The 25,217-nt window shown below is 43.8% G+C and overlaps 1 protein-coding gene across 1 annotated transcript; it reads left to right on the top strand.

Moving 5' to 3' along the window:
- The first annotated feature begins 4,204 nt into the window (after positions 1-4,204).
- On the top strand, positions 4,205-24,524 carry RHCE (Rh blood group CcEe antigens). The gene is made up of 10 exons (XM_034754225.1): positions 4,205-4,536; positions 8,231-8,417; positions 12,225-12,375; positions 13,275-13,422; positions 18,196-18,362; positions 18,716-18,853; positions 19,081-19,211; positions 20,362-20,441; positions 22,263-22,336; positions 22,921-24,524. The coding sequence occupies exons 1-10, from the start codon at positions 4,395-4,397 to the stop codon at positions 22,945-22,947; spliced, it is 1,245 nt and encodes a 414-aa protein (XP_034610116.1). The 5' UTR covers positions 4,205-4,394; the 3' UTR covers positions 22,948-24,524.
- The last annotated feature ends 693 nt before the right edge of the window (positions 24,525-25,217 follow it).

Below are 25,217 nucleotides of genomic sequence, written 5' to 3'. Positions count from 1 at the left end.
CAGTCAAGACCTAATTGAAGTCCAGATGCTGCCCTGAGATCTGTCTGGGCAGGTGGCTGGGTGAAGGCGGCTCTCTCTATGGAGCTCCTTGCAGGACTGGGGCTGTACTGTGCATTTTGGGTGAACCTCTTAAATGTTGTGCCTCCGTTTCTCCATCACTAAAATGGAGATGATAATAACATTTGCCTAAGCACTCAAGCATGTTGACTTTGACATCCTTGCGAGAGAAGTGCAAAGTATCACCTTCCCTGTGAGCCTTTCAGTGATCAGTATACAATGTGAGCTCAGTCTGCAGAGAGACTGTCCCCTCCTTCTCCTTTGAGCTGGGAACATTTTCACATAATAGCCAAATCCACTTTAAATCATACATTCAAAATGTTGCCTTTCCTTCCCCCTTGCTTGTCTTTCCCTTCCTGTTCTTCACTTTTACATTCTAGATACTTTACTTTTCTGATTTGACCTCCCCCCATCTTTTTCTCTTCACTGTTTTGTTTTGTTTTTTGTATTCTTTGTCCTTTCTTCTCATCTCTCCCTGCTGCCACTTCTACTCCCATTCTGTTTTGGTGGGTCTAGAGTGTGCATGAATCCTCTGTCCTGCTAAAGGTGGCTGATGAGAGGGAGGATTTGTGGATGTCAGTGAATTTGCCTGGCTCACCTGCCAAATGTGGGTCAGGTGGTGGCTCTACCCCTGCTATTTCCTAGTATTTACAATGTACATTTGCCTGCCTGGTATTTTTTTCTTTGCCAGTAGGTGGCTTTCTCCCCATTCATATACACTGCTTCTGTCTCTTGGGCATAGGTATGCAATATGATCACCTGCACCAATTTCACCAAAGAAGAACTTTACACACCTCCAAAATACCCTCAAGCTGCACACTTCCACTGCCCTTCGGAGATGCTATTCCAAGCTGATCTTCTCAGAAATTTTGCAGATTCCATTTTTGTGCGGCTTTTCAGTCTCTTTCAGCACCTCATGTGTAGCAATGAGATGCATAGAGTCTGATCTTGCAAGGTTCTGAGGGCTCTCAGTTCCTGGTGAAGTCTCAGTTTCTCTGATAGCTACTTCTCAAGGAATTGGGTCAAGTGTTAATGAAATTGTAAGATCTTTGTGGCAGAGACCATGTTTTTGTTCTGGGTTTGTACAGTGCGTAGCACAATAGGGTCCTAGTCTGGTCATCCTAATTATGTGGCTAAGAGGCATTGTCTGCTTAACTTTGATTGTAAAATCCTTGAGGTAGGGTCCATCTCATCCACCTCATTCTACAGCACTGAGCGCGTTGATGGCACTCAGTACATAATGTTGCTCCCCTGTTTGACCTGAGCAGTTAGCCAATATTAGGGGGTCTTGCAAGTGGTTTCTGTTGGGAGAAGAAATTGATGAGAGTTAGTATTTTTTTTTATGCACTCCTGATTATTTGTAAAGAGTGTACACTAAGTCCTATTTTCCTGATCAGAGTAAGAATCAAACAGGGAACCATTTCTTTGCTCACAGTTCCAAGCCCCTTTTCAGCAAGCACTTAACCTCAAAGCTCTCTTAGCTTTATCTCAGGGTCATGCTACAAGTGCTTCACTGCTGCCTTCTGTGGTGTTTCAGCTGCCTCTGTTATTCTCACACCTCTCCAGCAAACAATATCTAGTCACCAGTGAAAAACTTCCACTCAGATAATTCACATTCCTCACTGGTTTTGCAGGTCATCTGTGTTTTGGGTAGTGGCACCTATTGTTTCAACTATTCCATATGGGAGCTTAATTAATTAATTGTTGCTACCCACCAGCTTCAACATGGTTTCACCCAACCCCCAGCATAAGGGGTGTTAGCTCAGTTAAACTCCAACTTGGATAATTATCATGTTAAGTCTCCTTACATTCCCCTGCAGGACCATTGACTACTAGTATTGTTCTTCGCTTCCCACCCTAAGCTCTTGTGTAACATTGCTGTGATCTGTTCAACGGTTGCCGTGTTTCTTCCTAGAGGTGGCTGCATTTGAGTGGTGGGAGAATTGATTTGCGTATGTGTGCCACTAGATTCTTAAGCAGTGTGTAAACCATGGCGGGATCATTTAGGATGAATGACAGTCAGTGGACTCACACCTGGGGAAGTCGTTATTTCACGGTGCATTATTACTATTGGCTCTTGGATTACTGCATAATAAGGTGCAGGTTACTGAAAGATGTGAAAAGCATGTTGCGATTCCAGACTAGTCGATTTGTCCATCCATCACACCCAAACAGTCTTCAACCAAGCAAGGTACAGTGCTTCTTTGTGAAAAGGAATATATTTAAAGTCGGTTGAGAGCTTATAGAAATTTTATTTCTAAAATAGGCAATAATGACCCTCATTTCTATAGTATTCCTCTTTCCATAATAAATAAAAATAATTAATGGAGATATCCCATCTCGTAGAACTGGAAGGGACCTTGGAAGGTCATTGAGTCCAGCCACCTGCCTTTACTAGCAGGACCAAGTACTGATTTTGCCCCAGATCCCCAAGTGGCCCCCTCAAGGATTGAACTCACTTAGGTTTAGCAGACCAACGCTCAAACTACTGAGCTATCCCTTCCCCTGATACTCCAATACTAACAGTGGCTTGTTGGTCTAGGGAAGGCAGTAAGCAAGTCCCTGGATGGAATCGGATCACAAAGCATAAGCGTTCTGGTAGTGACATGTCCTGCCTTTCAGCCAGCTGGTAAACACATCAATCAGGAGTGGTGTTTCGGGAGCAGAGGCTGAACAGATCTTGACATCTGGAGTCTGGCAAGCTTCCTCGTTCTGCTTATCTGAGCCGAACTGCAGCGGGCAGAGGTAGAGCAACAACAGTGTGTTGCTTTTGGAATGCCCTAGATTGCATAAAATGCTGTCTGCTAACCCTGGTGTTCTCCACCTGGGGGCCACTTTTCCTTGATATATTGCTAAAAGCGAAGGGGGTCCCAGCTAGATGGGAATGCAGGGGCTTTGAGGTGGTCCCACTGTGGAAAAGCAGTTGCAATATTAGAAACGTTACTCAGGTTGTAAGCATTTGGGGGCAGCAACCCTCAGTTTGTTCTGTGCCTCGCCCAATGAGATCCTGGTCCATGATGGGCTCCTAGGCACAATGGTCATAAAATAATAATGATCATAACAAAAGGCTGAAAAGCACTGTATTAGCCCATCTTTTCCCCAGGATAGGGTTTTATATCTCCTGTGAAGGGAGGGTGCATTTCATCTCTTTCCTAACTGTTTTTTTAATGGCCTAATTTTTGTAAGGTTTCATGTAAAGCTTTGTATGTGGGAATTTAGCAGTCGAGCCCTGAAGTCCTTCATGTATCTGTCCCCAGAGAGGGGTACTTCATAAACAACATCGGGGGAAGCCTCCCCCGCATGGCCCTGCCAATATGCCTTTAAAGACCACTCTCTTCCTCTAGGGACAGAAAGGGAGCTAGGAATCCAAGACCTCTTTTCTACGACTACATCAGGCCCAGTCGTGCAAGGCATTGAGCACTCCTGCCTTGAGGCGTATTTAAGCCAATTCGCATCTAGCGCTGGATCCAGACTGAATCTGAATTTCCAAAAGATCCGTCGTGTTTGGATCTGGGATTTGGACCTAGATCTGAGGTCAGATTCTCAGCTGCGCCCTAGGCTACAGCTGTGGGAGGGTGTCGGGGGTAGTTCGGGGCTGGCCTGGTTCCTGGCATAGATTACATAGGCACATGACTGCTCTAAATGATGCTAGCTCTGCCAAAGGCTTCCAGCAGCTGGGGATCACCAGGGTTTAGAGATGCTCCAAGCATGTCCCCCTTTCCACAGCCACGCTCTGTACGGTCCAGGAGAGGAGGATGGCATAAGAGGCGCTATGGTAGCTCTACACCACCAGAGATTCCCATTCGCTGGTTAGATCCACCAGCTTTTAAGGAGGCTGTTTGCTGGAATATTGGCACAAAGCAACCCTAACTGACTCACGAACTAGGCTCCTGGATCAGAATACTTCCTTCCTCAATATGGGGAGGGGGTTCAGATTCAAGGTGACATCCTGGCTCCATTGAAATCAATGGCAAAACTCCCATGTTCCAGTTCATGCCTGTCTTTAATTATAACCCAGCTAACCGATAAGGCCCACCAGCAGTTGGTGTAGCTGGTGAAGAGGGCTCTGACACGCCAGAATTTTACCATTTAAATATACGTACTCTTGCACGTCACAGATCTACTTGACTTAACTGATGTTCGTCGCTGCGGGCTTGCACTCCTGACCTGCCTTAGATAAGGAGCTATTCCTTGCTAACGCCTCTTGGGCGTTCTTATCGCATTGAAGTTTTTATTCCCTCCTCACCCCCAACCTTCTTTTGGTTTGAGGTTGGTGGAACGTTCTTATAGAAGAAAAATATTCATGTGTGTGTGTTTAACACTAGAGCTAATGTACAATGGGTTCTGACTATCCTCCCAGTCTCCGATGTGGTCTGCCGGGGCTCATACTCTCTTTGGAAACTGCCTTTATCCTCATATTTTGGTTTTGCTTTTCAAACGAAAATGGAAGTACGCCAAAAGACCTTGACATCTATCCTGGTAAGTTCGCAAGCCTGTTGTTAAAGGTAGGGTTCAGGGTGTGCTTTTATTTGGGTGCATTTGAGCTTGTTTTGAACAGTGCTGTACATCTGACAAATATTATGGGTACTTCCCTTTAAATACTCTATTGGTCTGCACCTTCTACAGTCATTTACAGCAGGCCAAAGTGGGTGTCAAACACTACTAAATTGTGTCCTTGTGCTCCCTCACTGGTCTGTATCCACTGTTGTCTCATCTTATATGTACATTGTAAGCTCTTTGAGGGGAAAAGACCATCCTGTTCTGTGTTAGTACAGTGCCTAGCACAATGGGTTCAGGTGCAAGACTGGGGATCTTGGAACTATGATCATACAAAAATCATACAAAATGGGGGAGGGATAGCTCAGTGGTTTGAGCATTGGCCTGCTAAATCCAGGGTTGTGAGTTCAATCCTTGAGGGGGCCATTTAGGGAATCTGGGGCAAAAAAAAAAATAGTTGTGGATTAGTCCTGCTTTGAGCAGGGGGTTGGACTAGATGATCTTCTGAGGTCCCTTCCAACCCTGATATTGGGTGGGGGGGAATTGGGCTGGATGAAAGCCTGGGACAAATGAATGCACAATGTGCAGGGCAACAAATAATCAGGCTTAAGGGTTACCTAGGGAGGTGGTGGAATCTCCTTCCTTAGAGGTTTTTAAGGTCAGGCTTGACACCCTGGCTGGGATGATTTAGTTGGGGATTGGTCCTGCTTTGAGCAGGGGGTTGGACTAGATACCTCCTGAGGTCCCTTCCAACCCTGATAGTCTATGATTCTATGATTGAAATAGTGTGACAGCTAGTAGGAATGGATTTAAAATTAGTGGTGAGTCTGAGCAGTGAAGTTCAGAACTTAGATCCAACCTTCCCCAAGGATCTTGGGCTGTTCTAAGTTGGGTCTTGGTTTCTGCCCCTTACTAGGTGAAACTATTAAATAATGGGCTCCGTATTAGGCCTTAGATTTGTTATCAAATGTGTACTGGCAGGCAAAAGTAGCCCTTTTTCTTATTTAATAATACGCTGGGGATTGTCTTATGGTACCAGACTTCGCTTCTATGTTGTAAGCATTGAATCTTTTGTACACAATCCTGCATCTGAGAAATGTGTTTTTCTACATTTACTGAAGATATATGTTAGCAATTATGATAAAACATATATAGCATGTAACCTGTTTAAAGTGGTGTACAAATATTAACCCATTAATCCTCATGACTTCCTTGTAAGGTAGAGAGGTAAGTCTAACTACTCCCATTTTACAGATGGGGAAAACTGAAGTGCAGAAAGGGGATGTGACTTGCCCATGGTCATGCACTGAGTTGGGTTCATTTAATATTTTGTATGTGAGTTGATCAAAAGCCAGAAACTTGCATCCCTCCCTATACATTTGCTTTAATCCTTGCTATGAAGTGTAGAAACCTGTACATCGACATAAGAATATACCTATTAGCACATATGCTGGGGCTACCAGGCCTAGGGATACAGAGATTTATACACCGGAGATCTCCTTCCACTTCTCCAGTGGTTCCAGCCTCAGTGTTCATTCTCTTTTCTAGCCATCCTACACATGGCCCATGCCCTTCACCAAACTACCACCTTCTGCTCATTCACAGTCCTTATGACTCACTTCTTCCCTGGTGTTCACAATAAGCGAGTCAATAATCATTAATAATTATTCGTTAAAAAAACATACACTTTCAGTTCACTGCCCAGAAGATGCACATGCCATGTGATCTTACTGCTGTTCGCTATGACGCTCTGAGTACCTTTCCCAGGCCTGAAGAAGACCTCTCTGTCATTTGAAAGCTCGTCTCTTTCCTCAACAGAAGTTGGTCCAATAAGATATTACCTCACCCACCTTCTCTCTCTAATATCCTGGGGCCAGCACAGCCACAACACTCTTGTAACCCTAGTCCTTTTTCCCCTCCATGTTTGCTTCTCTCATTCACTGCGTCCCATCTAAAATCACATTGTAAGTTCTTCAGAGTAGGCACCATGTCTTTCTGGTGAAGTGCCTAGAAGGTTTTTGGATGCTGTAAAATTATGGCACAGAGAGAGCAATCTAAGGCCCAGGGGCGGCTATATGTTCTTTGCCGCCCCAAGCACGGCAGTCAGGCTGCCTTCGGTGGCGTTTCTGCGGGAGGGCCGCCGGTCACGTGGATTCGATGGCGGCTCTGCGGGTGATGTGCCGGTCCCGCGCCTTCGGCGTATCCACCGCCAAATTATTGCCAAAGCCGTGGGACCAGCAGACCTTCTGGCGCCCTGATGGCGACCGGCTTGCCGCCCCAGGCACGCGCTTGCTGCGCTGGTGCCTGGAGCCGCTGCTGCTAAAGCCTGATGCAGCAAACATTTATGTGTCTGAGTAATTCGATGTATTGGCTTCGATGAAACTACTCATTTGTGTAAGTGTCTGCAGAATCAAGGGTTTCAGATCTTTTTGTTTCAGAGCGGTAGCCATGTTAGTCTGTATCAGCAAAAACAACGAGGAGTCCTTGGGGCACCTTAGAGACTAACCCATCTTTTTTGTGAGGACCTTTCACCGGACTATTACAAATTCTATGGCATAACGTTTGGCCACTTATAGTAGTCACTTTGAATTTGTACATCAAAAAACAGGCTTGAGATGTTTCAGGGTTGACAAAGGGGGCTGGGTGTGTGTGGTTGGTGTGTGTATGTGTAAGGTGGGGTTTAAAATCAACAAGGAGCAGACACACTGCCTGTGCCTTGATAAGGGGACTCTGTTCCAAAGAAACATTTCTTAGCAGACAGAGTTGCAGTAGAGAGAAGTTCTGCTTAGCTGACTATTATCTCAAATACAGCACTCCTCCTGTAATGGTGAAAATAGGGCAATCGGCCCACTTTGAAAAGGAGAGTGTCATTGTTTTCAAAATGAAGCAAGACAAGACTCTCTGCAGATCTCGGCCCAAATTGGTTCTCGGTTACTTCTGTGCCAATCCTGCTGATTTGGTTTTGTGTAACGGAGAACAGAATGTGGCCTTTTGGTTTTACTGACTGACTGCAAGGGATCATTTGAAAGCAATTACCAGTGCTCTCATAAACATATTACTGCCTCTGTCTTTCATTGTGCTTATAAACATCTTCACATTTTTGTAACACTAAGTTTGCAATCTAAATAGACAAGACAGAGAGAAGATGGGAGGGGAAACAGAGGCACAGAGCGGGGAAGTGGAAGCCTAAGGTCACACAGCAGGTCAAAGACCGTCAGGAGTAAAACCCAGAACTCCCAAGTCCCAGTCCAGTGCCTCATTGTGTAGACCGTACTACCGCCCAGCCTCCGTTCCCAGCTCTTCTGATCTTGGGCAAGACACTAAATCTTCTTGTGCCTCACGTCCTCATTTGAAAAATTAGGATAAGACCTCCCTCACAGAGGGTGGGGAGCAGTCTGGATTAATATATAAAAGGCTTTGCCCCCTGATAAATAGTGCTCTTGAAATGCACTGTTATTATTTTATATCTCCTTTCCTGTCCCAACTTGATGGTCTCTCCTCCATCCTTCAGTCCAGCCCAGTCTTGCACCACCCTCCTTTTCCACCAGAATGTATGCGGATAACTCTGAGACAGTTATTAATTGTCAGCAGGTTTATTGACCACTGCTGTGGTGTTAATCTGGAGTCTGGTCTGCATTGATAACTTGACTGATTTATCGGTTTCTGTGCCATGCAGCATTTCAAGATGTCAACGTCCTGGTGATTTTTGGATTTGGCTTCCTCCTGGCCTTCACGAAAAGATATGGATTTAGCAGCACTGGATTCAACCTGCTAATTGCCGCACTTGGAGTTCAGTGGGCTATGCTCGTGGAAGGATTTTTGTTTAGTTCCGCAGCAGGAAAAGTGAAAATCAGCCTGCACAGGTAATTCATACATCCTAGAATGGATCATTTACTCTTAATGTCGCATCTCTGAGTGCTGCGGCTAAGGTAATTTTTCCTGTGTTTTTGGTATATTTACCCAGCAGCACCGTCACACTGGCAGGACTTTTAGTTATTTCATGGTTGGCTTTGTAATTTTAACTGCATTTTGCCATCTGTTGATCTAGTTACCTTTCTTCTATGGCTCCATTACCATAGCATCTGAGTGCCTCAGCATCTTTACCCTCACAACACCCCTGTGAGGTAGAGAGGTGTGGCTTTATCCCCATTTTATGGATGGGGAACTGAAGCACAGAGTGAGTGTATCAAATCATAGACTATCAGGGTTAGAAGGGACCTCAGGAGGTCATTTAGTTCAACCCCCTGCTCAAAACAGGGCCAATCCCCAGACAGATTTTTGCCCCAGATCCCTAAATGGCCCCCTCAAGGATTGAGCTCACAACCCTGGGTTTAACAGGCCAATGCTCAAACCACCAAGCTATCCCTCTCCACTGGTCCATCTGGCCTGTTATCCTACTTCCTGTCCTACCCATAAGCAATCACACAGCTTGTCCATATACTCCATTGTCTTACCTCTAGCAGTGGCCAATACCATCATACTGCACATTGTACATTCAAGGGAAATATTCCTCCCAGTTCCTTGAGGAGCTCAATTTATATCATGAGACATGGCGTTTGCTATCATTGTTTTAACTTGTAGCTACATATGTTGTTAATGGTCATAGAATTCATGACCTTTGCTCTTTTCTTAATGGATATCCTCTACCTTTTCCTCCCCCTCCCCCAAACAAAACAAAATCCTGCATCCATTAGCTAGTTATTGAGCATTGATTGAATTGTGGAATACTACTGCTGTTTATAGTATATGGCAGGGGTGGCCAACCTGTGACTCTGGAGCCACGTGCGGCTCTTCAGAAGTTAATATGCGGCTCCTTGTATAGGCACCAACTCCAGGGCTGGAGCTACAGGTGCCAACTTTCCAATGTGCCGGGGGGCCCACCTGCTCAACCCCTGGCTCTGCCACAGGCCCTGCCCCCACTCCACCCCTTACCACGCCCTCCCCTGAGCCTGCAGTACCCTTGCTTCTCCCCCTCCCCTCAGTGCCTCCTGCATGCCACGAAACAACAGATCAGGAGGTGCGGGGAGGGGCTGATCAGTGGGACTGCTGGTTGGCGGGAGGCGCTGGGAGTGGCGGGAGGGAAGCTGCTAGTGGGGGCTGCTGACGTATTACTGTGGCTTTTTACCAATGTACGTTGCCAAATTCTGGCTCCTTCTCAGGCTGGCCACCCCGGCATATGGCAAAGGCATTTACAGTTCCAACATCTCATCTACTGTTAAGTGTAAGAAGACTCCATTGGCAATCACAACACATGGCCAGGATACAAGCAAAATGTCAGCTACTAACTGGTACTGATTGGGTAGTATAACTATGGAACTACAGGTAGCTCCCTCTCTTCCTCTTTCCCTCTTTCCTAGACAGGAAAGGAATGGTTTTGTGCCTGAGTCACCCAATTGGGAGTCAGGAGATTTGTGGTTCATCCCCATTTCTGCCCCAACCATTCTGTGTGATCCCGAGCAAATCATTTAACCCCCCCGTGCCTCAGTTTCCCCATCTATACCCAACTCAGTTGGGAAGCTTAATTCATGAATGTTTGTAAAATGCTTTGCGGTCTTAGGATGGAATGTGCTGTAGAAGAGGCAAGCATAAATATATTCCTTCTGCTGCTGCAGCCAAATTCATTGAGTGTTGTTAGGACATCAGAGGTAAATCACCACCTCCATTCTGCTTTTTAAAAGCCTTGAAGTGTTCTTGTCATAGATTCACTTCTTGTTATATCCTTTACAGCCTTAATAATTTTGTTACGTGTATCTAAAAATGTGAAGGCACTGGGAGCAGCACAACAAACTGCCGAGGCCTTTCCTAACTGTTCTCATTTGCTCAATGCCTTCGTCTTGATTTTTGGCTTTGTTGAATTACAGCCCCGTTATTAGATATGTAGCAATAACTACCGTGTGGCAGTACAGCAAGAGTTTCTGACAGGCACTAACTAAAGTGGGATTTTGCAGGCTATGACCTGTTGGAAGATCTTGCAGGAAGTTGGCCAAAAGGTGTCATCACAAGACTCATGCTGATGGCTCAGGGGATTGGTTCACAAGATAAGGAATCCTGAAGTGCTAGGCTGGTGGGGAATTTTTCAACAATTGGGGGGGGGAGAGGGGGGGGTTGGTGAAAAATGCAGATTTGTCAAAAACAAAGCTGTTTGCAAAACAGGGCTAAGTTGGATGAATTTTCTGACTTAAAAAAAGGTTGGGGAATTTTTTCCCTAAATCATCAAAATTTAAAAATTCTCGTTTTTTGCCCTGAAATGACTTTTTTCATTTAGAAATTCAAGCTAATTTGACTGAAAAAAAGAAGAAAATGTTCAAATGGAAACAAAATGTTTCACAATTATCACAACAAAATGTTCTGCTTGACCTGAAATGGGGCGGGGGGGGGGGGGAGAAGGGGGTTTTCAGTTCATGACTATCTTGAGCTTTTGACCTTGCCCCAGTTTGAGACAGGACATTTTTTTTTTTAATTATTGAAAATATTTGCAGGATGAGAAAACCGTTTCCCAGCCAGCTCTGGCCTAGGTCTGTAGCGACTGAAGTTGTTATCATGTGACCGTCATTTTGGGGTCCCCATGTGAAATGAGACTGGTAGTTTGAGAGGAGTCTACATTCACAAAAGTCATCCTCACAAATGACAACTTTAATGGCAGACCCAGAAGAGAGACCAAGGCCACAGAGACTGAATTCCCCGTAATCCCTACAGGTGACCTCTTCTGGTCAGGGTTAAGACACGTTGGCAGGGCGATGTGAAAGCAACTGGATTGCTAGACAGTCTGGTCTGCGCAGCTCCCAGGCCAGTACCTTTCAGAAGCACTATGTTTCCTTAAATAAAAATCATCTCCTGCCCCAGCTGTGCGTGCTACACACATAAGAAAATTGTCTGCAACTACAGAGCAATATGCTCGTAGATGATTTTCCCATCAGAAGTAAGACAAAAATCTTTACCTTTGCAGGGACAATTTTTAGGATTTTCAGCACGTTCTTTCTCATGGCAAGAGGCAGGAGAAGCAGCTAATTGAAATTCCAGAATATTGTAAAGGTCAAGAACAGCCCAGAACACATCTATAAATTACAGTGTGTCTGAGTCATTAACATCCCTTGTTTCCTTGTTAGAAACTGCAAGGAGGACAAAATGGTGGACAGCCTTTTAGGAAGTGGGGAAAGGGAAAGAAATCATTCTGTGTGAGGACTGTAGGGACCTCAGAATGCCTTGTGCAAAGACCGGTGTGATCTAGTGGTTGGGGCACAGGTTGGGGAGCCAGAAATTCCAGAGCTCCAATCCTAGCTCTGACATTAGCTCCCTTTGTGGCTTTCAACAAGCCACTAAGGCCCCATTTTCCAAAAGTGACTTCTGATGTAGGGTGTCTCAGTTCAGCTTGAGGCTCCTTGGGGTTGGTGGTCAGTAGTGCTGAGCTTCTGTTGACTTCAGTCGGAGTTCTGTGTGCTTAGTACTTTTGAAAATTGGGCCCAGAGTATCTCATGTTGACACCCCAAATGGGAGGCCACTTTTGAAAATGCTGTCCTTCAATCTCTGTGTCTTGGTTTACCCAGCTGTAAAATGGGGATCTACCTCACAAGCGTGAGAATTCCATAATGAATGTCTGGAACAGTGCTGCCTACTAATGACTCTTGTTTGGTTCAATTAGTTTCACAATTAACTTTCTCCTTTTTTTAAAGCGTATTAAAGGCCAGTATAAGTGTAACTGCTGTTTTAATCTCAGCTGGAGCTCTTCTGGGCAAAGCTAACCCTATTCAGTTGATTTGGATGGCGATGGTGGAGGTGGCAGCTTTCAGTACGAGCAGATGGATCAATGTAAAATTCCTGAAGGTAGGTAACCACATTATCATATGCGCGGGAAAAGGCTTTGGGGGTTTTAAACAAACCTTTGTTTTCCTTTGGAAACATTCCCCTTTGCTGGTCTGATATTGACGCTAGACCGATAGTCCGATCTAGGCTGGTTTGCTTTGGGCCTGATCCTGCAGTTTATTGCATGCATGCAGCTGCCACTGAAATGAATGGGAGTTTGCATGTGGAAGGGCTCCGTGGCTGGGGATTCTACTTGTGTCTCACTCTGTTTACAGCACCTTCTCTCTGGCCTTCTGCACCTCATCTCTTCTCCTCTCTATCCCAGCCAACACGCTCCTGCTTTCTTTCCTGCTGCTCTGATCACATCTTCTTCCAGTCTCTTCAGTGGCTTCTTTCCTTTTGCATTAAGTTAAAGCTCCTTCAAGGCTCTGCCCAAACTTCCACGTGGCCCATCTTACTCCCACTTCAGGTTCCTGCCTAGCCCTCCCTTTGGTTCCTTCACCCATCAAATAAATAATAGTAATCATAATAATGAATTGTCCCCTTTGCTCCCTCATTCATGCTGCCCACCATGCTTGGAGCAGCCTTCCACACCCCATCCACCAATCCCTTCTTCCTTCTAACCATCTGCTTCTGGGAAGCATTTTTCCAGCCTGAGGGTATCTACACATCTCCTTGCACTAGAACTGGTACCAGTGTATTTTATTTGTCTGAATTAGACTGCAGGTTCCTTGGAGCAGGGACCATGTCTTTTTCTGAGCTGCAAAAAGTATTGTATGTACTAAGTTCTCATGAACATTATATATGAGGGTGCCTATGAAGGACACTGTATAAGTAACTGAGCTACAAGTCTCTGTACGCATCAAGGGGACCCAATGACATCTTGATACCCAGGAATGGAATATCTTTGTTGTCTGCAGGTTGAGGAACACACAAGCTTGATGCACGTTCACATATTTGGAACCTACTTTGGCTTGGCAGTCTCCTGGTGGCTGTACCATTCTTCACTGAGTGAAAGGGTTGAAAAGGAAAAGTCTAATCCGATATCTGATTTGTTTTCAATGCTGGGTAAGACATTTACTTGAACGTCTCAGTCTGTGGTGGCCAGTGGGATGAATGACTTTGGGGATTGGGAAAGGGGCATAGAATCTTTTACTGCAAAGTTGAAAGTTCGAATACAGCCCAGTGACCAAAAGTTGTTACCATCAGATGGTAATGAGTTGGTGAGCCTCAGCTCCGTTCTTAGGCTGATGGGTCCCATCATGTAAACCACCACTGCAGTGGCACTGAGCGGGTCTCTTCTTGGCAGATGCAGCAGAAAGGCCAAGACAGGTAAACTGTTCTCTCACCACTACAGGTGGCCGTTTTGCACAGATTTAACCATATTGGCAGGGGCAGTGTCATTATTAATATTTGTATTGCCGCAGGGCCCAGAGGCCCCAAGCAGGATCAAGGCCGCATTGTCCTAGGTACTGTATAAACACTTACAAAGACTAGAATCAAAAGAGAAGAAGCAGATAAAGGGTTGGGGAAAAAGATACATCACACATGCAAAATGCTCAGGGTAAGGAGCATTTTCTTCTTCTTTTTTAAAGAAATGATATTTGTTTCCATATTATTTTGATTTATATTACAAAGCTGGTCCTGCCATGATCTGTGCTGTGCCCTTGTCTCCACGGAGAATGTAAGTTCCCAGGTCTGTCAATTTGGCATCTTGTGCCAGCACTAAATTAATTTAAGATTTAAAAGAAACAACATTGAAATAGAGGCATTGATTTCTGTGGCTAAAATCAAGTGAATACTTATCTAACCTATCACTGTGACGTGTGAGCGCCCGAGTCCTTTATTAGGAGCTATGTTCTGCCCGAATGGAGTGAATGATCTATGCCGAATGTCTCCTCCGATCCCAGTAGATGGCACTGGTTCTAGCGCTCGCTACTTTTGGCTGTACACCCCAAGAACTGCTGTCAGTGGGAGGGGCTGATTCTGGGTGTTTGCTGGAACCTCACCAGGGCTCATTGGCACATGTCTAATGAAACCTGGCAGCCTTCACCCAATGTAAAAAAGGAAAAATTAAATGCTCATCTTGCTGAGTCCCCAGAGCTCTGGCTCTGCTGTATAATTCAAAGCAATTGGTATTTTAATCTAACTCATCAAGACACTGTTAAGTCTTCATTATGATTTTAGTGCCAGCTCGCTACCCCCAAGTGCTCGCTATCTAAAGTAATTATGTCTTCATGAATAATTCCTGAAAGCAACTCGGAGGTAGTGCAGACGCTCACAAATGAACCACCAAACAAGCAATTTCATAATGTGTCCAAGGCTACCCAGTGCCTAGGTCCTCCCAGAAATTCAGGGCTGAATTATGAACACTTACAACTCATAAGAATAGCCTCATTGCAGTTACTGGGATTACTCTTGCAAGTAAGTACTTTGCCAGTGGGAATAAGGGATTCACAATCTGGATCCTTCTTTCCAGCCCCACTCCTGCCATAGACCATGAATTGCCATAGTGCGAAATACCTCTAGTCCTGTGTCTTGTCTATCACAGTGACTTGTGATAGATCTGTCTAAGGAAGATGTAAAACCTCCTATTGCGCAACATTGCGCCGTGCTGGAAAAGGACGTTTGTTTCTTCCTGAGCCCCAGCTGGTGGTTAATTTATACCCTGAAGCATGAAGACTGATAATCTTTATCCTTGACAGTGTATCTGCAGATATGATTCGTATATGAATGAAATTCAACCCTCCATAAGACCTGTACACCACCTAAGTTTCACATAAGCTTTCAAAATAGAGCTTAAGTGGGACATAAACGTTGTAGGTTGTGTGCTGCACAAGAGTGAATGTCACACACACATGTGATTTGCTTCTGTAATAATACAGTACTTTGGTTAATATTTCTATTGTGTTTTGAAAACATAATCTCCTGCAGTTGTGAGTTCCATAGGTAAATGATATGAGTATTGCCACCTAGAGTGGCATGGGGAGAATGGAGGGGGCAGCCTTGAAGGCGTAAGATCCCTCTAAACATTTACGTTATTTACTGTTGCCTGGAGAACAGAAAAGTGGAAAGGGGGAAAGATACAAATGGGAGGAGAGAGGGAGGAAATAGGAAAAGGGATAAATAATTGGGACGGAGGAACTTGGGACCTTTTGGACACAGACTATCCAATAGCAACCTTGAGCGAGACTCTAGTTATTTCATGGGCATAAGGGTGACTGTTGCCTAGTCTCTGCTGACTTCACTTCAGAGATAATCTTGCCAGTCTTTTGCATGCAGGCTGTAGCAGATTATAAGTGCCCCAGCACCTGTCGTCTCTGAGAAATCGAGTACTGGGATGTGAGATAAAGTAACGCATCCACTTGACTCCAAATGTTAGTTACCAGTGGGTGATTGACGGCATCCCAAATGTGTTTTTAGGGATGTGCTCAAAGCACAGACTGTAACAAACTGCAACCATCATCTGCCTTGCTGCTTCTACAAGGGGAAGGTTCCAGGGCTCAAGATTAAGGGCAAAAAGTCATCCTGCAACTGACAGCCCTTGCTGTCATTTTCTTCCAGAAAATGAAAGAAACATGTCCTGACTCTACAGAATAGACTAGACCAGGAGGTCTCCGTAGGGATGAACTCTGTGATAAATGCAGCTTATGTCAGTTTCCCAAGGGATATGCCAAATGGAAATTATACTGCGCTTATGGAGAAGAAGCAGCTTGGAACATGATCTGCCCAGATAATATCACTTTGTTGGGAAGCCTGTTAGTTTTTCAGAGCATATCAAGGTCACTGTGCCTGAAATCCTCTGTGTGCGCCATGGGATCATCCTTTCAGTCATTCAACAGGCAGGAGGACCTAAAGTGAGCAGCAAAAGCATCTAGGGACTTTAAAGAGCCTCAACCCTGGAGACCCAAGCTCATGCAAAGGTGACTGCTGTCAGTGTTGCTGGGAGCAGAGACTAACCAGCGTGTTTTCATAGGGACATACCACACCCTGGAAACCTGCGTGTTTTAGTTATTGATTTTAATGAGAGCGCTTGAAGTTTTGCTATGAGGTGAATAGCATGTGGAATTAACTCTATATAATTCAAGCACACAGTAGAACATTAATTATCGAGTCTGCCTCAGAGTCCCCTCGGCAGTAGAGGTGGGGGAAGAGAAGATAAATCATAGCTTATCTTTAATACAGCCTATATCCCTAAATAGTCCAGCATAGATACAAAACTCCTGGGAGCAAAGCTGTGCCCTGAAATGTTCAATATATAAACTAGTGTGAATGCACCTGCTGCCCTCTACTGGATGGATTCAGATCTGTATGTGTATGAGAGAGAGAGAGAGAGAGAGAGGTTATGTTGTCTTCTGGTGGCTGGCCCACAGAGGGTAAGAGCCTTATTTGCTGGTGACTGGGGCCTGTTATTTACTCCTGGGGGAATTCTGCACCAGAATTTAAAAATTCTGCACACAATATTTTAAAGTTCTGCAAAATTCAGTATATTTTGTCAAAATAACACAATATAATCATGCTCCTGCTGAGAGCCGCAGCTGCCCGGGGCTGACGGTGGGAGCCCCAGTTGCCCGTGCCAGGCGTGGGCTGGAATGCTGGGGGAAGTCACAAATTCTGCAGGGAAAAAAATAAAATTCTGTGGGAAACATTAATTCTGCATTGCGCACCAGCACAGAATTCCCACAGGAGTAGTTTATTGGAACAGAAGGACCCAATGTTTAGCCTCACTATTTACTGAAAAGTCTGTGGCCATGGTATTTTTCCAGGTCTACACTATTTAACAGGAATGCTAATTGCTCTACTAGATCCACTTACTAGAATGGTGGATATTCAAAAAAAATAAGTCTCAAGTCTTTTATATAAAACAAAACAGAAACCCCATTTCTCCACCAAGCGGACAAAGCAAGACAACAGAAGTGCAAGCTTCTTTGTGCTAGCCTAGAAGAACCACCACCACTCGGGGGAGAGGGGAGTTCAGGCTCCATGGTTCAGGTAGTTCTCGGCATCTCTGCTGAACCTGTCAGGAAGGGAGCCAGCTAGTATCAGTTGTGCTGGTGTTCTGATACCCCTACATGAAAGACATTCTGAACATAGCCATGTTCTTTATTTTGGTCAGTACCACATCAGCTGTGTGACCAGCATGCGGTACAACAGTAAGAGGACTTGGGAGGTTTTGGCCAAGGACATCAGTGCAAATCCCTGCTGTTTCAGCAAAGGCCCTGGACCCTTTTGGGCCTCATGTTCAGAGGTGCTGAATGCTCCCATTGACTTCACTGTAGTTGTGGTTACTGTGTACTTCAGAAACCAGGCCCCTAATGCCCATGCAAAACAGACCCCAGGGTGTTGGTTTTAAAGGTCTCATCTGAAAGGACCACGCACAGTAAATTGCCTGCTGCACAAACATACTTCTTCCGGATGAAAGGCAGAATCCTTCCCATTGATATTTGAATCTGTGTTTCCAGGGAGCACAGGTATTGCAAAGCTGATGCTTAAGGACCATGAGAGATGATGAGCATCTCCTGCATTGAGGGCCCTCAGCTCTTCTCAGGAGGCTCTTGGCTCTTTGAAGGATCAGGCCCTTCCCAGCTAAGTCCCCCTTCTGGGTGCATGTTTATTCTATGGTTACTGTTGAGATGTGCAATGCAGGACTGCTGGGGAGGCTCCAACTGTAGTGACGGTTGGGGGCTGTCAGAATGGTGGAGTCCCATCAGCTGGTTCCCAATGTGGGTATTGCAGTGGATGCACTCTGTGTGATTTAGAACCCGCCAGCAGAAACAGCATGGGATGGACCCACTGGGTTTGTAAGCATTCTAATGAGGACTGCGTCTCTTTGTCTGCCAGGCACTCTCTTTCTGTGGATGTTCTGGCCAAGTTTCAACTCTGTGCTAATCGTGGATCTGATGGAAAAGCGGAACGCAATCTGCAACACGTACTATGCCATCGCTGTGAGTGCTGTGGCTGCTTTTGCACTGTCCTCCTTGAGCAGCAGGAATGGAAAAATCAGGATGGTAAGAGGAGAGCAAAGATTGCTTTGCTGAGAGACCTAGATTTTTGTTAATCTCTTTAGCAATATATTGAAAGTAAAACGGCTAATAAGCTAAAACAACACTAGCTCCTCAACAGGTTGATGATCTCTTGTCCCCGAGCAAATAGTATTGAAGATGTTAACTGGCTATCGTGCTGCAAGGGTGAAATTCACCCCCTATGCAGAGGGCCAGTTATACTCCTATTAGATCCCACTTAAGCCCTCAAAGTAGGTCTTAAGTAGTGCATGGATGTTCTGTTGCAGCAGGGTGAATTTAATCCAGTGGGTGCCATATCACTGTGTGTGTGAATTGACTTTGGTGATGTTAATCCACAGATCCACATCCATCATGCAGCACTAGCAGGAGGGGTTGCTCTTGGTTTCTCAGCTCCCATTATTCCACATCCTTGGATTGCCATGATTTTGGGTCTGCTTGCCAGCATGGTCGCAGTACTGGGATCTCACTGTTTCGAGGTAATGTCCGAAACCCCAAATCCTGTCACGCACATTTGTGTGAGGTTTTACACGCTAAGAAATAGCACATGTAGAGAATTTATAGCTAGGACTCCTGGGTTCTGTTGCCTAGTATGTGGGACTGAGAGCGAGGAGACCCGCATTCTATTTTGGGATGTGTGGCTGAAGAACTTTTCTGCTCAGTAAATACGTTCATCTCTGTATTTCTAAAACGTTTCCCTCCCCAGACATATTTGAACTCGGTGCTCAAGATTCATGACACCTGTGGCGTCCATTACACTTTTGGGTTGCCTGGATTGCTTGGAGCGATAGTCCATGTCATTCTCTTCATAATAATCAAGTGGGCCAGTTTATCAAGGTAGGTTGATCCTTTTTAGTAAGTATCATGTTTAGCTAATTGTTAATGTATTGTGCTAGAACTCAGTTTTAGAACACACATGCAGTATGCAGATAGCTCTGCATGGCCACTGTAGATTAACCCCCTTAATAACAATCAAGGACCAGATCCAAAGCCCATTAAAGTCAATGGAAAGGCTCTCGTTGACTTCGGTGGGCTTTGGCTCAGGCCCTCAACAATTAATTTTGAGTGCTGGATTGCTAAGTGGGTGATGTAGACTGCATTGGGGGCGTGGAAATGAGAGCAGAGATTAAGTGGAAGTGAGACTGAACTGGGATCTGAAGGTGAGCCAGGAACAGCTTTGAATTGATGATAAAGACAGGAAGCCATTGAAGAGGTCTGAGGGTTCAGGTGATGTGAATCCTTCCAAATGGCGACTTTTGATTGACACTGCATATGTCAGGGAATCTTGCATATTAAAACTGGCAGTAAAAGGCAAAATATTTTTTTAAAGAGGTAATATATATATATGTGGGTGCTCAGCACCTCTCCGGATCAGGCTGTGACTGCTGTGTAGTAGACCCACATCAGAGGAGAGGGTGCCAATTCAGGGGTAAAACTAGACAGGACAGAGTGCTGGAGAACGTACTTGGTGGACCACTTTGCACTAGTAGGGGGGAGTGAGGGAAGAACTAAATGTCCCAGTAGCTCTTTTAGATCTGATCCACAATTGATCCAGTCAGACAGACCTTTATTCCTTCAGAGTCCACTGACTTCATTAGGACGCTGTGTGGGTAGATCAGATTATAGGATTGGGGTTGTACATGGTCAAATTCTGCCCTCTCATGTACGCACTCAACTTCTATTCAAGTTGCTGGGCTTTGCAAGCATGTAGCAGGCAAAATTTGGCCTTAGGTTTCTGTATTAGTCTTTGGTCCGGTAGGGTGTGTTGAACCTTTCAAATGAAACTGTACAATAATGTAATGATTAAAAATAAGTTTGAATTATGTGATTCTTCAGTTAGCGAAAAGTTGCCATGATGCATATATTCAAGCAGACACATGCATAACCTTACTGTGTAACTCGGAGTCTGTAAGTGGCAAAAATTCTAGGAATATTTTTCACTACAGTCCTTTGCTTTGTGTGAAAGGTTTTTGTTTTTCATTTTCAGCCTGGGTTATCTAGCCTTGATTGAAGTTGGCTCTTTCATGTTGACGACTGCTATAGGTTTGGGAACAGGTTTCATTACAGGTCAGTATGGGAAAGCTCTTTGCAATAGCTTCGTTCTGATCTTTTTAAGAGTAGGTGGTATGCGATTATATTACATCAGCTGTCACATCAGTGTTCACTGGCTTATTGCATCTCTTGGCACCTAGATACTGTGGTGACTGATGTACTAAAAATATACATGTAGGTAGATGACTTGCTACTGTAGAAAAAGCTGTAGGAAATACTGAGTGCATTTCTTTCAGTTGCAGCAGAAAGGGGTATGTTCAGCAGGGCCAAAACAATAGCATCATTCCTATGCTTGCCAAGGTTATTTTTAACTGATGCTTCACCAGCAGCCTCCAGGTTTCAGATAGGAGAAGGGCTAGGATGGACATCTTTATATGCGGAATATTGCCTTAGCGACAGTAAAAATATATGGAGACTGTTTTCCACTCACTGAGTAAGATGCTGATTTACAGCAGCTGAGGATAGCTCCCCTGAAGGTAATAGTAGATTTTTACACCAGTTGAGGATCTAGTCATCTGGTTCTAGATCCTGGATCATCTCTCTCTCTGGTGGGATTATGGCAGTTGCAATATTTTCTACAGCTATTTGCTCCTGCTTCAGTTCAGTGAACGAAACTGCATATTGGAACCTCTGTTCCAATACTGTTCTCTAAAATGAGTGTTTCAGCCTATAATTAATATGTAACTCCTGTGCATGCTCAAATGTAATTACGAGGTTGGGCTAATCAAGCAAACTTTTAAGTATCTACTTCATCTCACTGAAAGACATGGGGAAAAAACATAAACAAACATTCTGTGTTGATCCAATCATTTAATGAGCTGGGTGTTTACATCTGAAATCTCAAGTTAACAGTGCTCATAAGCCTGTTTGCTTAATGTGCCTGGGTAGCTTTTCATATGAAAAGTTAATGATCATTTAGTTTATCCTGAAAATCTGGCATGCTGCTCACTTGGCTTTAATACATAAGTGTTAATTTTTAATAATTAAGGCCTCACTTCTGCGGGCAGAATCTTTTGCCCCCATGGAGGCCGCCTGAAATTCAAAGGGGCTCTGTATTTGTAGGGTCGGCCCAGACTAATCAGTCTGCAGGATCGGGACCTAAGACATTTTTTACATGCGTTCACTGTTTGAAGATGACTGAAGGCTGGGGAAGGGTCCAGGTAGTCCTACAGAGAGAAAGTAATAGCTGGCTTTTCTGGAAACATGGTTTTCTCCCCAAATTATGTCAGTCTTAAAGTATCTGCTGGCTAAACCACAATGCTGCATGATGGATTTAGAATCAAATATATTGCTTGCGAGGAACATTGTCTCACCTCCATGTGCTAAAGAGCGAAAAATATTCTGAGGAACATTTTACAATAATTTGTACAGGATTAGGAAATCTTTCTAGATTGTTTGGAATTGTGTATCAAATTATTCTGAACCGGGTATGTCCTGTATAGAGATGCACACAAACCCCACATTCAAATCCAGACCTGAGTATCTCCAAAGTTTGTGGGTTGGTTTCCAACCCAAGGTTTTGGTTAGGCCCATTATATGTATTAGAGACAGCAGCAAGGCTGGAGGACAATCCAGATAATTCTATTTTGCCAATATATTTTATTCTATTAATTAGCAACATAAAGGGGTTCAAAAGCATTTAAAAATAAGACAAGTGGTATTATCTTTATCTGACATTCACCTTTGCAGAAAGATTTCCACACAGGAAAGATTTGTGGGGGCATGGTTGTGATTCTGATTTCATATTTAGCTCTGCATTATATTGTGATATGTGGCTAATAAATATAATATTTACAAACAGCCCCTCCCACCCACATGTATCATTTTTAAACACAGGTTTCGTTTTAACTTTCAAACTATGGAAGACGCTGCCTGCATCAAAGTACTTTGATGACCAAGCGTTTTGGGAGGTAAGTTTTCAATTTAGAGAGAGAGGTGTGTGTGTGTGTGTGTGTGTGCGCGCAGCCCATGCTGCCATGAAGCTCTGATCTTGGTATGGATTTCTAGGTGCTAAAACAATACAAAGAATAACCATATTTCATGATAGTTTTTGAATGTCCTGGTCTAAATAGATTAACTATTTTGAGACTGGACCGTATAAATATATACCGACTTTGGATAGAATTTCAAAGTTCCTAAAGAAACTGGGTGTCCAAATAGCCTAGGTGGCTTTGAAAATCCTAACCTTTGCTTATGTGCAGAACGCCCAGAGTGCAATGAGAGCAGGGTCAGCTCCTATATGCGTTTGGTATTAAATAAGAAAAGCTCTTAAGCATATGCTTACATCAATCCCTATTCAGGACAGCACCTAAACATAGGACCAACTTTAAGCATGTGATTAAATGCTGTCCGGAAGAAAAATGCTTTCCTGAATCTGGGTCCTAAAGGAGAGCTGGCTAGAATATGGTTTCACATTGTTTTATATAGCTTTTTTTTTTTTTTTTTTTTTTTTTGCGTAAGATGTTCTGTTACAGAAATATTTCTGCATTCACAGTTTCCCCATTTGGTTTACGGATTTTGAACAGAGGGACCAGACCAAAATTACAGAAGATTAGACCAAGATAAAGAAAACATTTCCTATTCTCTGCTATAGAAAATTAATTGGCATGAGGGGGAAGAAAAGGTTAAATATCACTCCTGAATTTCAAAATGAAGAAACATTATTGCATTAGGCTGCTTTCAAGTCTTATTAAACGATACAGTATGTAAAGTCACTGGTAAAATAGTTCATTCAGCTTTTCTGCAAAGTCTTGCCTTCAACATTTTCTTTGGTAAATTACATACAATGGATCCATCCAGCTTTGACAGCTTATCCTTTTAAGATGCTTCCTGATTTTAATGAAGGGAGATATTTGTAACTCCTATTTTGAAAGTCAAAAAATAATCATGAACATTAAGGGCTTGATGCTGCAGGTGCTGAACATGCTGGTTCTGATCCAGCAAAACACTTCAGCATGCGCGTATTTTTAAGCACAAGGAATCCCACTGAGGTTCATGTTCAGGAGATGCTTGAGTGCTTTGCTGGATTGGGGCCAGCGTGCTCAGCACCTTGCAGGCTCAAAACCTCAATTAGTTGATTAGTTAAAGAAAATCCGTAGCTGCTTTGGTTTAGGCCAGCTGCTCTGACAATTCAAATGGTAAGAAACTGAAGTGTGAAGTGGAATTGAAAATAAAAGGCTTGACCCTGCAACTCCAACTCATGTGAGCAGTGCCCCTGAAGCCAATGGCATTACTTGTGCAGGGTTGCAGCAGCTGACCCAGAGTACTCAATCCTGAGAAGTGGGGAGTGCCTGGGAGTTCTAAGTACTCAGCTCTTCAAAGGGTCAGATCCACTGTGGATATTTGAGCAGCACTCTTTACTGTACTGAAGTGACTAAGTGCCTCTTGTTCACGTTAGTAATCCCGTTGAGCTGAATGGGGCTAATTATGTGAGTAAGGGGCTTGAAACATAGTGCCCATAATGTGTAACACAGACAGGATTGGTCACAGGCTTAATTAATTATAAACCAGTTTCTAAATGGCTTTATCCTGGTTGAATGTTATTTAAATCTTACTATTTGAATAATGTTTTACCTTTAAACACTTGTTTAAGGAAACAATGTAAAAAAACCTGGCGCTGTGGGAGTGAATATTAATGAACAAACTTTATTTTGTATTTTAAAGGGCCACAGTCAATATGAAAAAAATCAGTTGGTCTGAAAATGTTGTATATACGATAATTAAAAGTAATGTGCTTAATAGTATTGCCATCTGATGGCATTTAAAGCCCTAGTTCTGCATAGACTTCAGTAGGTCACCACAAGGGCCTGCCTGCATGGAACTCAGGATCAGGGTCTTAGTATATAGTTAGCCCTAATGCTGTAATGGACTCTGTGCAAGCAGATTCCTGTACCACATGATGCTCCTTGTAGGATTGAGGCCTTAGTCACTGATCTCTAGATCCTCAGAAGGTGTTTAGGCATGTGCCCACCCTGGATTTCAAGGAGTGAGGCAACTAGATACCTTTTAAGCATCTGGGTAGAGTTTCTCCTTCATTTCAGAATGTTTGTCTCACTCACAGCTTTTCAATTGCCTACATTAATAAAGAAATTGCAAGTATCGGTTGTCTTTAATCAGAGTACACTTGCTTGAAAATAAAGCAAACTGGCAATACTCTGCCATAACAGATGATCTTCTTTGATACAAGAAGAAACTTATCCTGTCCTTGATCCATTAGTTCTCAAGGGAAATGGAGTGTTACTTTTCTCATTACTCCATTGGCAGTATCAAAAGAGTTTCTGGGAGAGGAAGTGCTATTGTTCTATATTTGAGTCATGAGATGATCGCTGACCTGCTTATTTCTAGAGCCCGGCACGCCTACAGAAATTTGGCTCTGGATCTGAACTGCAATCTGCAAAGATGGTAAACAATACAGCCACATCTGTGTCTCTGCATGTAGATAGCTGTGGATATTTGCAGGGCTCTAATTCCATCAAATGTTCACAGAACTCCCATTAAAACAGATAGGAGCTGAATCTATGCAATTACTTGAGTCCATGAAGCTTAGTATGGGACCAGAACATAGAGCATGTATAGAATATAACCAATATAGTTGCCTCATCTCAGTCTTACCTAGCAGCAGTTATACTTATTTCCCTCCTAATAAGTGTACAAGATTCCAGTTTAAGCGCAATCTGTTTTTAATTTTCCAGCAGTGGGTTGAACCTGGTGCAGTCAGTATTAATTTTTTTTAAAGTGACACTTTTTAAAATGTTACTTCACATCTTACACTAACCCAAATTTTCAGATGTT

This window comes from Trachemys scripta, chromosome 20, assembly GCF_013100865.1.
Source record: "Trachemys scripta elegans isolate TJP31775 chromosome 20, CAS_Tse_1.0, whole genome shotgun sequence".
NCBI classification, from domain to species: Eukaryota; Metazoa; Chordata; order Testudines; family Emydidae; genus Trachemys; species Trachemys scripta.
The sequence above is the reverse complement of the archived record's forward strand: the minus strand, read 5'-3'. Positions and strand labels throughout refer to the sequence as shown.

Bases quoted from the DNA above. Each gene is read 5' to 3' on its own strand.
- RHCE (XM_034754225.1), top strand. From the start codon at position 4,395: ATGGGTTCTGACTATCCTCCCAGTCTCCGATGTGGTCTGCCGGGGCTC. The intron at 4,537-8,230 runs GTAAGTTCGCAA...TGTGCCATGCAG, and splicing joins AGACCTTGACATCTATCCTG to CATTTCAAGATGTCAACGTC. The intron at 20,442-22,262 runs GTCAGTATGGGA...TTTTAAACACAG, and splicing joins GGGAACAGGTTTCATTACAG to GTTTCGTTTTAACTTTCAAA.